The 18668-nt window shown below is 34.1% G+C and overlaps 1 protein-coding gene across 9 annotated transcripts; it reads right to left on the reverse strand.

Moving 5' to 3' along the window:
- Positions 1-2577: 2577 nt before the first annotated feature.
- LOC112001119 (probable protein phosphatase 2C 51) lies at positions 2578-17884 on the reverse strand. Of its 9 annotated transcripts, XM_024033298.2 has the most exons (22): positions 17421-17851; positions 16349-16586; positions 15550-15655; positions 15308-15449; positions 14726-14990; positions 14078-14445; positions 12793-12866; positions 11888-12041; positions 11488-11535; positions 11349-11391; positions 10654-10870; positions 10028-10507; positions 9476-9533; positions 8926-9013; positions 7256-7330; positions 7072-7155; positions 6773-6916; positions 5351-5423; positions 4323-4405; positions 4147-4201; positions 3285-3398; positions 2578-3193 (listed from the first exon to the last, which is right to left on the reverse strand). In XM_024033298.2, exons 1-21 carry the CDS (start codon positions 17701-17703, stop codon positions 3333-3335), a joined length of 3144 nt encoding a protein of 1047 aa, XP_023889066.1. In that variant the 5' UTR covers positions 17704-17851; the 3' UTR covers positions 2578-3193; positions 3285-3332. The 9 variants fall into 9 exon arrangements, 6 of the variants coding, with proteins under 6 accessions (XP_023889066.1, XP_023889058.1, XP_065637556.1 ...); XM_024033290.2 differs by having other exon boundaries at positions 11349-11535; positions 17421-17850; XM_065781484.1 differs by lacking the exons at positions 2578-3193; positions 3285-3398; positions 4147-4201; ... (1 more) ...; positions 5351-5423; positions 6773-6916 and having other exon boundaries at positions 7256-7374; positions 11349-11535; positions 17421-17873.
- Between the last annotated feature and the right edge of the window lie 784 nt (positions 17885-18668).

An 18668-nucleotide genomic window follows, 5' to 3' on the forward strand; every position in this document is an offset into this window, starting at 1 on the left:
CCATGTGTGAATTAAATTAAATATAGCCCAAGCAACCGAGAAAATAGAAATCTATGAAAACAATAAGAAATCAACTAGAAAGCAATAAGAAATCAACCAAAAAGAACACCAGAAATTATGTGGAGAGCCCTCCAGCATAAAGGTAAAAACCACGGGCAAATCCAATCAATCCACTGTAATAAAATAGAGATTAAAAACCCGAGTTTACAATAAATTGGGAAAATACAATAATACCTTTAGGAACAAGTACAACCTCACCACAAAACCCGGTAATAAGATCTTCAATTCTGAATACTTTAACTCTCTAAAGCACTATTTTTTTTTTCCTTCAGTAGGCTTCAAAATTGTGTTTCACTCTTCAATTTCTCAGAATCTCTCTTTCAATGAAACCACATGCACCAAGCATTATATAAAAGCTTCTGCTGCCTGAGTCCTGACACTCCAAATACAATTAGGAATAGAAGTCTTGTACAACCAACGCCATAGATAATAGCCTTTTTTTTTTTTTTTTTAATACCTGATACTATTTTATTGTTGAATGAAATGAAGGTTTCGGTTTCAGTTTCAAAAAAAAAAAAAAAAAGTCTTGTACACCAAGTTCACCTATTTCTTGTTGAAATAGGATTCATTAAATAAGAACTTAGATTCCCACGTGGGCTGGATTCCTAGGTACATCCATGCACCCCAACGTACGTAGGGCACCTTGTGTTTATTAGTTTATTTAACTCGTGTCATTACATTATCATACAAAAGCTTCCAAGTTAATTAGATTTAGGGATTAGTTGTAAACTCTATCTTAAAATAACCGACACATCACACATCTCAATCATAGTATACACGGGTTTTGCTTTACAAAATGGGATTAGGTTCTCTATAATATAAATAGCAACTATTTTCTTTTTTTGAGAGATCAAAAGCCTCATATCAAAAAGCTTATATGTATTAGAATTTCTGTCCTCTATTCATATTTTCAATGAAGAATACGTCTTTGTTTTCAGTCGATGAAAGCAATTTTAACTTGGCTCCTCCAAGTAGTTCTCCACCAATGATCTTTGTGGAAGAAGAAGAAGAAGAGGATGTTTATGATGATTATGATGGTGCTGTTCTTTTTATTGACTATGGGGATGATGATGAAGTGGTGTTTATTACAACGAATCTGCTGAGGATGTTGTTGATGATGTAAGGTTAATTGTAGGCTTGAAAGTGATGAATATTGAAGAAGGGTCATCGTTGCTTTTGGGTAGTGAGTGTGCAGTGTGTTTGGAAGAGTTTCGTGTGGGGTGGCATGCTAAGTTGCCATGCTCACATATCTTTTATCAAAACTGCATTCTTCCATGGTTACGGATGAATGATTTTTGTCCACTTTGTCGCCATAAGATGGCATAGTTTGATAGATTCTTTGTTTGTTGATCTTAATTTTATCTCAAATTTGTCTTAGAGTTAATTTTTAGTTTGTTCTGATTAAGTGTGTGATTCTTTCAAAGCACACTGAATTGAAACTCTTGTGTGTCAATGAAATTATGTTTTGAAGTTAATTTAACCATTGCAAACTCTTTTTTTTTTTTTAATCTATTCATACCTTGTAGAAATATCTCCTTCAGTGGTTTCACTTTGCACTTTTGATTAGCACTAAATACTAAAGGCTGCCAAGAACTATCGATTTAAAAAAAAAAAAAGAAAAAAAAAGAAAAGAATTTTGTGCAAGTAATACCCTCAAGGGTAAGGCTTCCTTGTGGACAGAGCACACGACTAATATTTCATGTTCTTAAAGGCTCGATCACTGTGCCTACTTGCTAATATTTCACGTTGTAAAAGACCATTCTCGCTTTCCTTTCCTACGTTTTGCCCTTCAATCTTTTTAAATGAAGAATTTTTTTGCCGTTAAAGGTCCGTTTGGATTGAACTTATTATTGCTAAAATTGAAAATTGAAAACACTGCAGCAAAATAATTTTAAAATGCGTAAATAGTACCGTGTGATTCATTTTTAATATTTTTAAATACATAAACAGTGACGCTACAGTACTGCTACAGTAAAAATTGTTTCCTGCACAGTATATCCATGTGATTGTAATGTTTATGCGTAGGAAAAAAAATAATAAATAAAAAAAATAAAAACGCAGACTGAGAGACGTGGACGCCCAGCCCAAACACTCACTAAGTGAGGGTTTGGATTAGGCGTCTACGTATAGGCGTCTACGTTTTTCTCTTTTTTTTTTTCTTTTTTTTTTGGGTTGCACGCGGTTCAAATTTGACAGAGAAGCACTGTAGCAGTACTGTAGCGGTACTGTTTATCACTGTTCACGCAATAAAAAATATTAAAAATGAGTCTCACGGTACTATTTACACATTTAAAAATTATTTTGTTACAGTGTTTTCAGTTTCAGTAACAATAAGTTCAATCCAAACGGACCAAGTCAAATCTTACATAACATGCTAAAATTATTTTTAAATGACATAACTTCCTTATGTAATTACCACTGGGTCCACTGGCCTAGTGGTACCCGGTCTCCTAATGGCCTATCAACTCAGGGGTTCAATCCCCTGCATCACCACTTACCTAGCAAAAAAAAACTTCCTTATGTAATTTGAATCGTTCATTTATTAAGCAATATTGTATATTTATATATTATATCAGATTAACTATCAAATGTACATTAAAAAATTGTATACAGTAATCTTCTCCATTTTATAAATGATGTGATATTTTTATAGTTACAAGTAACAACAAGCGTCAAAGGGAAGGAAAAATTGTATACAGTAATCTTCTTCTTTAAGAATTGTCTTGAAGGAGATTCTTCCAAACCGATTTGAAACTTTGTCCATAGCTTAGGGGCTCGGCCGTTGGGATGTGTAGAGGCAAAATTAGAAAATTGGGCACTGTGAATTGTAATAGCAAGAATATATATTAGTTTATTTACAACTGTTTCCCTCCACATGGATTTGCCGATCTTCTGGAAATACATTAGATGTTGAGGCTTTGGCTTCAATTTCCCTCCCGGACAGTTTTTGATCAATAGCTTCTATTTGGGGGTTGAACTTACAGTATGAAGACCCCAAGCAAGCCAGCAAAAACTTGAGATATTTCTACACTTCTTTATGTATGGAGTATTTCAATCAGTTAATTTTCCGAAAGCTTCCCAATTCTGACTTTCTCAATTCCTTTTCCATGTAATGAGAGGATGGAACCTGGATCTGAATAATAAATTTAAGACCATAATTGTTTAAGTGGTAGTAATCTAGTACGTCTCTTGTATGTCTAATTAGCATAAGTCAAATATGGTACCTTGTTGGGAAAATTAAGCACCAGAAGAACCCCTGAACTCCCAAAAAATCATCCTCTGGGAGGATGTTGGAAATAAGGATGCCTTAAAGCATCATCGACACTCAATCGATCCTCCTAAAATTCGCATGCATTTAAAACCCACATCATATTCAGCTATATATCAAATATACAAGAGTGATATAACGTGTTTAATCACAAAAAATTATCAGACACTATGTTTTTAAGTTCTTGTAAGCAAGTTGTAATACCCTTATTACATGCTGATGCCCAAGGAGTTGATTTAACAGCGTATAACACCTAACCCTCTTGTCACTGATTATATGGAAAATGCGTCTGTGACGTGTAATTAGGAGAAGGGAAAGTTTCAATGTGGGTATGTTAAAGAGAGAAAAATATTAGTAAACTCCTTAAAAAATTATAACAAAAAAATGGTTTGGCCAAGTGTCTATCAATAATATGATAGACATGCAATTTTGAATGAGGGAATAAATGCATTGCATGAATCCAAGGGGTCACCCACACTTAGGAGCAAAACTTATTTCACTTTAATTAATCATAAACTTCAAAATAAATACTCTTAATCAGAACTGAGGTTCTACATTCACTTCTTATAGACTAAACTTGATGTCCAATATAGCAAACAACTTACTACTTATTGCATTTTTCTGCATGAATTAATCATTTTCAAGAAAAATACTCAGGAAAAATCTAGAAATTAAAACCACTGTCTCCATTAAGGTATATATGTACTTAAACAATTTAGAAGAATGAAAAAGAAAGTCTTATTCTATTCATTTCTTTAATCAAGGAAAAAAAATCTGCCTCAAACCATGCAATGCTTATAATTGCAATGACAACTTACTGGGTCCCAGAGTAATAAATGGCGTACTAGCCGCAGAGCCCAAATATTTGGAAATCTGCAGCCATTATGAAAAAAAAAACAAAAGATTGATGAGCATAACATTTGTAAAAAGGAGCATACGAGTAACGAAATATGAATACTGATACCAACAAAAGCACGAGAAATTATAGACAAACCCTAGTTTAAGAGGATCTCTATTCTTTATCTGATGTGAAAAAAATTCTTCAGAGCATTTCCATGAGGCTGGTGAAACTCCAACCTGAATCCCAACAGACGAAATTTCATTAATAGGTGACCAGATTATATACTCAGATTGTATGCTTGGAAAAAAGAAGACCATCCTTAATAAAAAATACCACATTCCTCAAGGTCCATCCCAACTCCTTTCCTAAAGGGACAGCACGTTATATCTGTTTGTGAAATAAATACCTCATGTCCTAAAACATGTCTCATGCACTTTTTCAGGCCTGTAAATTCTTATTGTATGAGTCACTATTATACATAATATGGCAAGGATGTCAATTCTAGTACTAGAAGGGCACCATAAACAAAATCAGATCTCACACCCTCCCAAAAGATAAAAGAATCGGAAAAGAAGAGAGGGATTACGGATTTCCTAAAAGAAAACTCTGTTGGCAAACAGACACTTAATCAATGAACACAATCCAAGAGAAAGAAATACAGAACAAGCAGCCTCAAGTTTCACACAACTTAAAGAAGCGCCAAATTACATCAGCCAATATATAGCACAAATGTAACATCAAGTAAAAAACTTCAAATTTCCTCTAAATTTCCCTTACTCCTAAAATGAAAATATAACATAGAAAATTAATATATCACTACTTTTTCTCAATTAATATAACACATAGTTGTGCAAGGAGCCATAGATTCCAAGAGCATAGATGCCATGACATAGCATATTAGGAATTAAGCATGTCGTTCAACCATGCTGCTCTTAAAATAAAATCCATTTCTGCAATGTCTAATGTCTATGAATCTATCACCAAACTACTTATCCAATAAATAAAAAAGAATCTATCACCAAACTAAACTGTAAAGTCAGGGTCAAAGATGATAGAAAAAGAATGAAAAAGTATACTTAGCACACTGAAAAACACAGGAGAATATTCAGCACTAAAACACAGTACATTGTAACACTAAAACAATCTAGCCATCACTTAGCAATGAAAGATGGTACGCTTACTTGGTCCATTGAGTGATGATGTTTTGAAGAACTCCCTGAGATTAAGATACACAATTCCATAAATGATCTAAGCCTGTCATCATAAGAAAAAGTTTCAATCATCAATCTCAGAATTTATCCAAAAAATGGACAGATCCAAAACATTCAATCTCCTTAGACAATGTAGTCGTTCTTTAATGCAAACAAATTTGATGGCTTAAATCTCACCTTATATAATCTGATAATATTCAACATTTGTATTAAAATTCAGGAACAGAGAAAAAAAAAAAAAAAATCCATTTCTCCACATTATAATGAGAAGCTTTTAACAAATACTTTTCCATTTCATTTATCAAATCTGTCATTCTTAAAGAACACTTAAGATTTAAAATAAGAATTTTAACAAGAATGTTATGCTTGGTGAAGTAGTGGGAATTAATTACAAATCCGTGCTATCTCTTTCTCTTCTAGCCACATGTCACTAACCCGATTTGATTCTAAAATCTCAGAAAGGGGATTTTTTGGTAAGGGGAAGGAGACATCTGTAAACTGATTCTTAGTCCATTAGTTGGAGTAGGAACATCAAGTATGCATCCCTTTTGTTCTGAAGCCATAGACTTCAAACATGACATTATATAAAATTAGAGATTTGGGCCAATAAAAATCAAGTTACATATCTAATCCTTTGTCTCACATCTGCTTATCTACAGAGACTGAGAGCTTATATGGAATAATGTAATTACAGATCAGTTAACTGTAAAAGATGAAGCTGAGGGGGGTGAAGATGTAATATGAAGGCACTTGGAATGCACAAATAGCCAAAACTTTTGAACAGACGTTACTGTGGAGGAGAGGCAAATGGTTAATTGCAGAAAATTTGGCCATAAAAACCTGCTACACAGGATCCAAATATCATCCTATAGAAGAGATTATATGGCTAAGAATACTTGCTACACAGGATCAAAAAAATTTCCATTAATGTGGGAAGATATGTCAGATGATTAAAGTCTATGCCTAACACTTTTTTTAAATTATAAGTTTCACGTGCATCAAGTGGGACCTGAACCTATGATGACCTTACCCTCCAACCCATTGTTGTGCATGAAGAAAGTGCGAGCCAGAGATCATTGGGTGTCATACCAAACACTTATCATAAAATGAATTAATATTATCATGCCTAAACAATTCTGTTTTGTTTTAACATCCTTATTTTTAGCATACACTATGGCACAGGAACAGAGTTATCACATTGATTAGTGCTAAATTGCTAGACAGCTTTGCACTTAGATCAGAATGTCATCTTTGGATCAGAAACCAGTCCATCAAGATTTATTTTCAAGCATGTCAATGGTTATTTGTAACAGATGCAATACTATCACTGAGAGCCACTCAAAGTACAAAATAATTTGACAATCTTAAAGTCTCCTTAAAAGCAAAACTCACTTATATGCCAGCTCTTTTAAGTCTTCATTCCAACCCTGAACATGCTGATCTAATAGAGCACGTGTTAAGGAACTTATTTGAAATACATTTGGTGATCCTAAGATCAACTCTAACATCACAACGCCAACACTCCACATATCATACCTGTCAAGTAAAGGTGATTATTAGTCCTGCAATCCAAATAAAATAAATCCAACATATGAAGATTCATACGTAGCATTGTAAAAAAGTAATATATCCTTAATATATAAACCATGCATGCTAACTTTCATATTGATTTATATCAAAGATTGACATACTTCACAGTTGTGCCTTTTGGCCCATGATACCAACTTGCATTAAGCAAGGCTTCAGGTGGAGTGTACTCATAAGTTTGTTCAGCCCTGAAGCAACCCCAAAAATGAATATGCATCATACCATTAACTGAGATATTAAAACACAGATATTGCAGAAGTAAAAAGCTTCCAAAGAAAGAAGAGATACCTAGACGGTCCAGTGGAGCCATATAAGTGCTTCAGTGTGAACTCATCTATTGCACTACCAAAGTCAATAATGCGCCTAATCCATTGAAGAAAAAGGCATTAAATCCGTAGTGCAACATGCTTAAGCACAAAAAGCATAAAGTTTCAGTTACATTATTATATATCAAATAAGCACACAGAACAGTACTAAATTTCAACCATTCATAATTTCTTGTTTTGATGATACATATATTCTAGAGTCAACCCAACCATTCATTTCTAGTCTATGCCAAAAAGAAGACCAGTACATGTATGTAATGGTGAAAGACCCAACCTCATTATTTGTGTTTTAATTGATGTGGGGGGAGGGGGGGGGGACCCTTGCATATACATAATGTCAAATTATGTGCCAAACAATTATGGATAAATAAAGCAGACTGCAACTTCAGAGCTTGTAAAGAGTCGCAAAAGAAACATTGCCTTTTAACAGAAATGGGTTAAAAGGTGATCATGGAATGTATCATAAATTGAACAATAAGCATGATATAAAAATTACATTCCCTCTACATATTAAAACATACATATAGATAAACACAAATGGGACAATCATTTTGGGCCGGACCAAGAGGAAAAGAAGGGAATGACTGGTGGGGTGGGTTACTAGCAATCAAAAATGTTAACTCATATTAAACAGGCAAAGGAGAACACAAAGATTCCCTTCCCTCCCCTGACCCCTACCACCATATAGGAAAATACACAGTGACACATTCTGCCAGACATTGATCACTACAGCTTACACTAAAATTTGCCTGGAGGAGAAAAGAAGCTTTTTCAAACATGAAGTATTTGAATACTCTTTTGACAAATAATGCTGTCTCAATAAATCACGTTTTTGGTGGACAACCAGCCAATTTTGGAAAGTATTCATATGGAAATGAGAAACTTTACCCAAATATTATTGTCATAATATGTTGCTGGATCAACCAGACTACTGTTATGAGATAAGGGAGGACCATGAAATTAAATGACAAGTAAACCACTAGCATCTGAAGTTGTTAACTAATTTCATGTAAAAATCACTTGGGACCAAAATCATGGTAACTAAGACATTGCAAAACATGATGGAATAATGCAAACCAAAGATTGCAAAGCAATGGGGTTTTAAAAGGGGAAGAAAGCCAACCAACAAACTATTGCCCAGTCAATTTGGTTGTGAGAGGTTGTGCAGAAGCTCTAGCATATGTGATAAGCTTCTTAAATGCACTAAATGAAGAGGATAGGTTGCGTGGGGAAGGGGGGATAAAGACTTCTGTTTAATATTTAAGTTTCAAAATTGCCCTGGTAAACTTTCAAGAATTCAAATATGTATTAAATCCATCGATCTGTTGGGAATTCAGTAAATTAATGACCACTTACTTTTTAAAACAAGACAAGTATTTTGAACCGCCAAAAAAAACGAACATAAGATAGACAAAATAAGGCCGAAAAGCAGGTGAATGCAAACGCAAGTCCATATATATATGTATATATAATTCCTACAGATATGACACAGTCAATCAAATTGTATAGTAGTATGTTTTGACTCTCTCCTAATAGTTGATGAGTAGAAGCTAATGTCATTTAGCAAAAAACTTTAACAAAGAAGAAAATTTCAGTTGAAATACAATAACAGTTAGATATATTCTACAGTACATTTTGGTGATGAAATTCTTATCTCCACTTGGACTTCCTTTTAGGCATCTCCCTGTCTCCTGATCTTCAAAGCAGATGACCATGTTCTCTTCCAAACATAAAAGCATTTACAATTAGCTTTTGCCCAAATAGTACTCCTTCCAATTGAGTCATGCAAAATCACAATCAAGAGATCACAAATAAAAACTTTCCAATTGAGCTCTTTATTGCACAAATTGATGATTCTTTTCATAACCAAATAACTGGTTAATGTGGGACAATTATGATATAAATTCGCAGGAGAAAAGAATATGGAGTGATGAGCTTGGATCTTCTTTTTAAATAAAAATAAAAAATAAAAAAACTGGATTGGTAAGTTACACATGCACCCCATATGCTGACCTTATCCTCCATCCCATTATTGTGGGAGGGAGTGCAATTTGAGCTATTGCTCATTGGATCAACAAGTGCAAGAAAATTGATTTCTCATGCATGGGTATCTGTGTGCATATGCATGTCCATATCATTTTACTTAATAATCAGCTCTAACATAAGGTACTAATGTCCTCACCAGGTTTTATATCCCTGTGGGTGATATTGCGGTCATGACAGGACTTGATCGCCAACAACTGGGACATGAAAAGGATAGTATGTCAGGTATCTAAATGAATGCAACAGACAAAACAACTGCAAAAAATTTGGACACATGTAGTATACATAATCCAAATTATGATTCTTACTTAAAGACATATGGCAAAAGTCACACAAGTTAGAGATTTAAAATAAATTAACTTCAGCCAACTAAAAGTATGATTCACCAATTTAAGCTGAGTCATATTTATCTCCAAGCCTTGTTTTACATTCATCAATCTTTTGATAGAAACTAGAATAATTAAACAACATGAAATTTTCCTTAATATAAATTTAAGCATGTTTACTTAGCATAGGATTAACATATCTTCCAACAACATATTCACATGCCTAAAGGATGTGCCATCCATCCAAGTCAAGCAACTATTTCTATGAGATATAGCACTACAGAAAATGGGAAATTGACTAGGTTGAAAAAAAAGTTCATGATAGAGAGAAATCTGAAATGTGTATTGCACTATTGCAGAAATACCAACTGCCATATAAGATTGCGCATTTCCTCTTGTCCTGCTTCTGTAGTCTTCAACCAATGCCACCATTTTGAGGGACGCAAAATCTGAACATGTTTAACTTGTTCAACCCCATCTGCATTATCATCTACATCTTCAACAGTATACATAAGCTTTGACAAAGAGATGCCTTCATGACGAAATACAAGCCATATTTCATTTGATCGAGATTCAAATGACTCTACGTATCTTGCAATATGGTTTAGACCTTCTTCAAGGATAGCTCTTTGCAGTCTATCATTCAGAAATTCATTTTCAAAACTCCAAGTGTTTTCATGAATCATTGGTTCATTTGCTTCTATTAGGTCAGTGAAGCCCACATGTGATTCTTCCACAACAGAATTTGAGAGCAGCCCTCCAAGGCTTTTAGAGGCATTTGAAAAAACTTCACCAAAATACTTCTCCCGTAGACCACTCAAGTAAACAGCAGTCCCTCTCTCCACCTATTTATAGGAAGCAAATAGTAATTTATGCTATCATCCTAACAAATGCAACATAGAGGATAAAAGTGATGTACAAATTAAAAGACATCAATATTAGATCCAAACGAAATTCTAAAGATTCAATTTTAAATTGTAAAGATTATTACCATCATACGTTTCAAAATGAAGAAGTTCTCGTCAGCAGGATCAGCATGACAATTATTTGATGAAATATGATTTGAATCAAAATGAAAAGAATTAGATGAGGTATTGTTGTTTTTTCCATTATGGTTTGAAGCATTGCTTCCTTCACGGCAATTCCAATGAAAAGCCAACCATACTTCACCATATGATCCACGACCAAACCTCTTCTTTAGGGTGTACCTAACAGAGGAAGTCAATCAAATAATGCACCATATGTCTTAGGGTCTCTCATCAAAGAACACAGAAGATCACATGTCACACATGCAACGTTCAAAAAAATTCTGAAACACAAAAGCTTATAAAAAAATAATAAATAATAAAAACCTTTTAACACAAAGACACCACTAAGAACAAATTCACAATTTTTTAATATGTATTTGTATGTGATCATCAAATTCCCCTGAAGAGGGGCATCTCAGATTGTAAGTACTTCACAAACAATAGTATGATGATTACAAACTGAGTTAGCACATCATTTCAAAAATTAAATTAACATAATAGAGGTACATTGCATGAAGGTGTGTACATGTATTGAATTTAAGATTTTTTTCCCCCTTTTACAAGTATAGTGGTAAAAGTTGTAATTTTTTATTTATATTAGCTTCATCAGGCTAACAATCATTAAGCAGCAAAATTAAATTAAAGCAAAGCAATGTACCTCAAGTCTGGCATTGCATACTCAAACGATCCATAATTTGGCCCTGTATCATGAAGAGGAATTGATTCAAGCAGACCAAGAAAATTAGCAAGGCCTTCAGGATTTATGCATTGATCTTTAGTTCCATCAACATTCATACCAAGGTGCAAGCAAAAATTCTGGTCATTATACAAATATAGAGGTCCACCTAAAAACAAAATTAGAGCTCGTTGTAAATAGATAGTGTATGTTAGTGACAAAAATGAAAGACAAATGTCTATGAATAATAAAATAAAATTCACATTATTCTCCTATGCATTAAGACAATTTGTGAGTGAAACAAAATCTAGCTTATATTTTGACATTGCAGCTAAAAGAGAGGGATTCAAACAGAAGGTTAACACATTTATTAAAAACTGAATGTAGGGGAACTTAACAGGGTTTCTATCCAAATTACTGAAAGCAATCCCAGAAACACAGGCCTCTTGGCTAGAGATAATTTATGGCAATAAAAAAAGAAAATACCATGGATTAAAGAGCCCAATGACACCTTCACTTACCACACTGTTGATCAAGGGCCTCAGGTAGAGCCTGAGGTACATAATTCACATAGTCTTCGAGGTCATCCGTTTGAGCTTGCAAGGTGTAACCCATGTGTTCATCAAGGTTCTCAGATAAATGAAAACAGCCAAAATTGCCATGTTTTCTTTCAACCTAGAGCAAGAAATGCAGCCAATATCATTCATACAAAACCTTTCCCAGTACTAATGGCACAAGTCACTAAATAAGTAAATCATGGTCTCATTACATGAACCCAAAAAAAATGCATGATAGATGATGTGGACATTCTTCAGGTAGACAGTCTTCTTTTAGTAAAATGACTGCTTCAGTCTACCAAAAAAATATTGGTGGCCCACAAATCATTCTCTCAAATAACCAAATGTCCACAACCATTCAATCAAAACAATCACTTATCCAAGATATACTTCGTAAATATGTATCAAACTTTTACAACTTACATAAGATAATATAAGTTAATTTGTCAAAACTTGTTATGTTCCGGATGAGCAGAACCTCTTCCTTCATGAGAGAATAGAGATGAAATAAAATTTCATTGACAAAAATAAAGTATGGAACAATTGCAAAAGGACCACTGTTAATTGCCAAGATGCATGATAGATGATGTGGACATTAATGAACATCAATACCAAGGCCATGATTATTGGTTAAAACCACCTTAACCACCTTGCAGTTTGTTATATGAAAGGAATCTGTCCCAGCTCCTTTCCCTTCATTAATCAGAAAAATATATTTATTTGAAAGGTTTATATGCATTTGCACACAACAGTAGGAAAAAATCATAATTCATTTCCCTATGAGGTAATAAATGACATTAAACCAACTGCCTTGGAAAAGCAAATGGATCAAAACAAGGAAACAAAAAAATCTAAGCTTTCATACTCACCAATAACCTCTCAAACTTGAACATTAATGGATGAGCATGCTTCAAATCCACTAGGCCAGAAGTGACATCATCAGCTGATCAGGGTGAAAAATTAATGATGAGTACAATAGCAGATAAAAGAATCATCATAATGAGCCTATGTACCAAGATAAAAATGTGATATAGACAACTGAGAAATCATTCAATATATTTTTCATCTTAAGTTCTTGACATGGTCTGTGCACTTTTAGACTACCATTGGGGGCCGCGAACACACCACAAGCAGATATTTTGAACAGGCAGGTCCGCATAAATGAACAGTAAAAGAATAACTATGATGGAAAAATCGAAAGGACAGGTGTGCCCAAGTCAAGGGCATGCCAACATGCCTATCACAGACGAGACATCAGCAAACACAAACAAGATGTGATAGAAATGAATTTAAGTTATTAAATAAGGACAAAGTTGACAAAACAATATATTGGTATTCTTTTTACAAGATAATGTGATTTTTGAAAACCCAAAAGCTACATCACTTGAGGTAAACTACCAATTTTTGGATAATTTGATAATTTAGGGTGAGGAGATTTGAACCCTAAATGTCTCTGTTGGAGATACTAAGAGGTGCCAACTAATTGAGCTACAAGGCTCTTGGCATGACAAACTACTAGTTTTGACTTCTAATCATTTGGTTTTGGCACAATTGCAATGAAGAAAAAGTTAACACCACTAAAATCATGAACAAAAGTTATAACTTTTAGACCAACTCTATGTTGGTTATTGATAAATTACCAATTGTCCCAAAAGCTTAAATTGTTAGGAAATTGTAAATTTAATTATTTAACCATAATTCTAACACCCCCCAACCTGTGTAGACCCAAACTCCATCTTAATAAGTGAGGCTCAACATGTAAGATTTTTAACATTTAATTGGGAGGTAGAATGGGGATAGAGATAGAGTTTATAATCTCCTGCTCTGATACCACTATAAATTACCAATTGTCCCAAAAGCTTAAGTTGTTAGAAACTAGTGAATTTGATTATTTAACCATCATCCTAACAGTTATCTCATAAACCATATCGCCAAAATATGTGAACCCAGTTTAATCCACATCTCAAAGTCTACAAAATGATCACAGCATTTTTTCCTTTATATAGAGAAAAATTAAACGATAGGATAAATGACCTCTGAAGTTTTCATTTTCTGATGCCCCAGTGGTTCTAATACAAAGTTACAAACTGAAGTTCTGGTTTCCATACTTATGCAATCTATAATCAGTTGGAAATTTTAAAAGCAAAGAGTCACCTGAGTTTTCATATCTGAACTTCTGTAGTCCACTTGCTGTCAAATCTCTGTCCCCCTCTTCAACACAACCTTCCTTGAGAAAATCTTCAGAAAAAACAGTAGATCCCAAAGGAACCACGACAGCTGCCATATTATCCAGACTGCCCTTTTCAAAAGCATTGTTCACTATGCAATCAGCTGATGAGTACAAGCATGAAGTAGAAAGTTCTGATTCCAGGGTACCATGACTATTTACTTCCCACAACAAATCACAAACATCCTGCAGACTCAACTTCTCAAAAACTCCATCAGATGCAGCCACCAGATAGCTATCATTTGTGGCCAGAGGTTGCCAATCTGTCACCTCTGGTGCAGATATAACACCGTAACTGATAAAAAAGATTCAGAGAATACTAAATCAGAATTTCAATTAATATTTCTTTTAGTGACAAGTAAAATAAGGATGTCAGATGATAAAAAGATAAGAAATGTGAGTTTTTAATGCCAAGTCAATTAACGATTCAAACCTAGGTTCTCCACACGGAGAGAACTGACTACAAGGCTCTTGGCAGCAGGGAAAGTTAATAGGACTTCATCACAAGCTCTTTTGGAAGTCCCAATTAAGGAAGAATACCAATTCAAATATTTTACACTGTTTGTGAACCTGACCTTTTAAAGGACACATCGCCAATTGCTCGAGAAATAGCTAGTTGACCATTTACTCGGGACACACCACCCAATTCAAGAACATAACCACCAGCAGTTTCCACCCGAATCCTTTCATCATCTCTATCTGGATGATGATCTTTGGTCAATTCCTTAACATAAAAATGAGCAAATCCATTGGATGAAGCCACTTTGAAGTTGTCATGATCTCTCACGCGCGAAACAGGGCCGTTGCGTCCTTTCTGCCTATATAACCTTATTAAAGTGGCTGCAATGCATAATCAACATCAATTGAATAGCCTTTACTATGTCTTTGTTAAAATGATAAGTAAAACTCTGGCATTATAAATCATACTTTGTGTTTCAATAATCATACAAGAATATCACACCATAGCCAATGAGCTCTAGCTCAATTGGCACCTCCTCCCCTTGTAAGCACTAGGTGGAGGGTGAGGTTGTAGGTTCAAGACCCATTGGGAGCATGTGTAACTTAGCAGGTAAAAACAAATCACACCATAAATAATAACTGCAAAACATCATCTAACATTCTGAACACATAGCGCATTAGGTCAAGACCATTCTAACCTTTTGCCTCTGCAGGAGGCTGGAACTTTTCAGAGCACAAAAAGGCTTTTGAATCTCCAATGTTGGCAACTAAAATTTGACCATCTGCTATTAGTATGATGGTGGCCGTCGAACCAGAATCAAGATTCCTTCTAGATGCTTCCTTCATTACTTAAGTGAACGAATCTCAACATAAGATCAAAAGGAAGGGAATAACGCACAATAATTCTAAAACAAGCCAAGATATATCAAATAGAACTTGCCTTAGAAAATGTTGCATCAATATCATGGATTGCCCTCAACAACGCTTCCTTTAAAATTTCTAAGTGAAGAGAATCATCAAAATTCACTGGCCAAGAATACTTAAACCTAGGAAAGAATTCACAAATTAGAAGTACATACAAACAATATCCCATCAATTAAAAATCTATGCCTCAACAATGCTTCCTTTAAATTTCGAAGTGAAGAGAATCATCAAAATTCACCGGCCATGAATACTTTAACCTAGGAATGCATTCCCATTATTTGGAAGTACATATAAACAATATCACGTTGATTAAAATTATATGGTGAGATAACATTTAGGCAATACCATTAACAATATAAGAGCACTGTACCAAAATCAGAGGTTTTGTAGACCCAAAAACTAACATCCTGAAAAACAACAACCTTACAAATGAAAATGTATACACATGACCAACACATCCCTCAGTTAATGTTGGAAGCTGTTTTATCATATTAAAATAAATGAAACTTATTTTCTTGGAAACAATCTTACAAATTTTACATACAGAGCAATGGGGAAATATCTTTATTAAGACACATGTAAAACACAACCCCACCACTGTTCATTTGTAAGAACTTCTCATAAGTTTTTTTTTTTTCTTCTTTGGTTTCTTTAGTTTACATATTTGTGTATTTAAAGTGGATGTTATCAACTTTAGCAATACCACAATGGTAGAAGTAGAACACTCCATGGATCTAACACTACAAATACTGATATCTAACATTAATCATTAACACGTAGGCAAAAACACCTTCAAAAATCTAAGTAATGCTTACCTGGTTCTTTCATCCAAATTAAACACTTGAAAAACAAAATCATGTACTCTTCTATCTGGCAATCTTCCGGTGGATTGCTTCGATGATATGACTGAATATGTTGCATCCAGAAGGAAATAAGTATGCAAAATGAAATACTCCAATAAAAGCTTTGAAGCCATATCACTAGCTTCGGCACCATTATGACCATCAAAAACTGCCACGATTCCAACTGTAACCTCCTTAACCCCCATTTTGCCTGCTCCAACATCAAATTCATTACATTACAAAAGCCAACTTTACAATAAATGAAACAGCTAAACACACCTAAATTCCTTTCATTGTTGATAAATTACCACTAGTCCCAAAAACTTAAACCGATAGGAAAGGTAAATTTACCTAATCATTACTATAACACTCACCCTCACGAATGGACTAGACTCTCTCTTAATAAGTGGGACCCCAACATGAGGAATTTTTAACTCTTAATTGGGAAGGTAGAGTAAAGGCAAGGTTGGGACTCAGGAATCAAGATCCAACAAGTCTAGAGTTGCACAAAATGTGAAAATTTGTTATTAATATCAATGGTTGGCCTAGATGTTAATAAGTAAAAACTTGTCAATTTAACTATTGTAAAAATTATCGGGTCTATAGCATTGTTTATCAAGGTTACCTACTCTAATACTATGTTAAATTACCAACCAATGATTCCGAAAAATTAGGATGATAAAAAGAAATAATATATTTAATTACTTTAACTATTTTCAATATTTCAAATCACAACCCTATATGGTATTTAATTGTTTTAATCAAAAAATTCCATTAAACAAATAAAATTTTATAATTTTCTTATATATAATGTTTCTTATAAATTCAAAATCTAACTATATCCACAATAAACATAATCTATTTCTTGTAGCTTTAATTAAACTCTCAAAAAATCTTTTGCCATTGAAAATTCTCAGCAAGCAACTAAAATTGACCTAAAAGGAAACAAAATGGAAGTACTCAGGGGTGTTTGCTGCAATTTATGCTAAATAGAATGGTATTAATGCAATTAACAACAAAAACCCTAAGAGAGAGAGAGAGAGACCAGGAAAAGGGATGCGAATATCGAGGGCACAGAGAGTGCGATCCTCTTGGGACTTTCGGCGACCTTGAAGTATCGCCATTTGGCAAGGAGCGGTGGTTGTGGTGGTGGTGAAACCGTAATTGGGGAGCGTCCAGCGGGGGCATTTTGGGGATTGAAAGACCGCGGGAGCACCGCCTTCTTTGTAGACCGTCACGCAGGTCGATGATTCTCCATTTGAGCGCGTTGCAAAAAGAATCGCTAATAGGAGGAGGAGAAGGATGCGAAATTTGAATGATTCATTCATTTGTTACCGTTTGGGAAACTGAAAATTCACCGTTAGGTACTGTCATTTATATGAGAAAATTGAAAATTTTCTGGGTAAATAGGTCGGTGGTGAGCTGCAACGGAAACTAAGGGTTTTTATTTATAGTTTTTATTTATATTTTTTTTCTGTTTTTGTTTAAGGAGTGGATATACATTAATAGTGAGTTGAACAGTATGCTTATTTTTGAGATGTGATTATAAGTAAGCTTATTTTTTTTTTTTTTTTTTTTTTACTATTTGTGAGTTTTACATTAGTCATTAACTCATAAAAGCCTGAGCGCCCAAAAGACATGATTTGTAAGAGAAGAAATATTCTCTCTCGTAACAAATATTAGTACAAATTAACTGTTCTTATAGAAAACACGAGATACTCTTTAGATCCAAAAAATAAATAATAAAAAAAAAGGCTAAAATGTAAAATTTTTGCTCTAAATTTCATCAATTTTTATTTCAATCCTATAAATTTAAGTTTTATCATTTCAGTTTTTTAATGTACAGTTAGTTAATGCCGTTAACTTACTCAAACAGTATCATTTTGGGCCTTAATTGATAATATTTTTTTTTAATTTTAGAAAAAAAAGTTTATTAAAAAAAAAAAAAAAAAAAAAACAGAAATCCAATTAGAAGAACCACGTCATATACCCATCAATCATTGCTGTCCAAGTTACTACATTCCTATCTGGCACGATATCAAACAAATTTCTAGCATCACCTATCCTTTCCCCTTTGCAATACCCATCAACCATAGAGCTCCAAGAAACACATAAAACCAAATAAAAATTGTCTACTTCACTTCTGACATCTTTATTGCCAACGACTCTGTAAGATCTTCTTGCTCTTGGCCCTTGTTCCGTTGGCGGGTGATATTTCTTTTTCAATCCGACTGTTGCTGCATCTCTGTATGATTCTTTATTTTTCCTGAAGCCTTTATATGCCCAAATTTCT

Source organism: Quercus suber, unplaced genomic scaffold, assembly GCF_002906115.3.
Source record: "Quercus suber isolate HL8 unplaced genomic scaffold, Cork oak 2.0 scaffold_268, whole genome shotgun sequence".
Taxonomy (NCBI): domain Eukaryota; kingdom Viridiplantae; phylum Streptophyta; class Magnoliopsida; order Fagales; family Fagaceae; genus Quercus; species Quercus suber.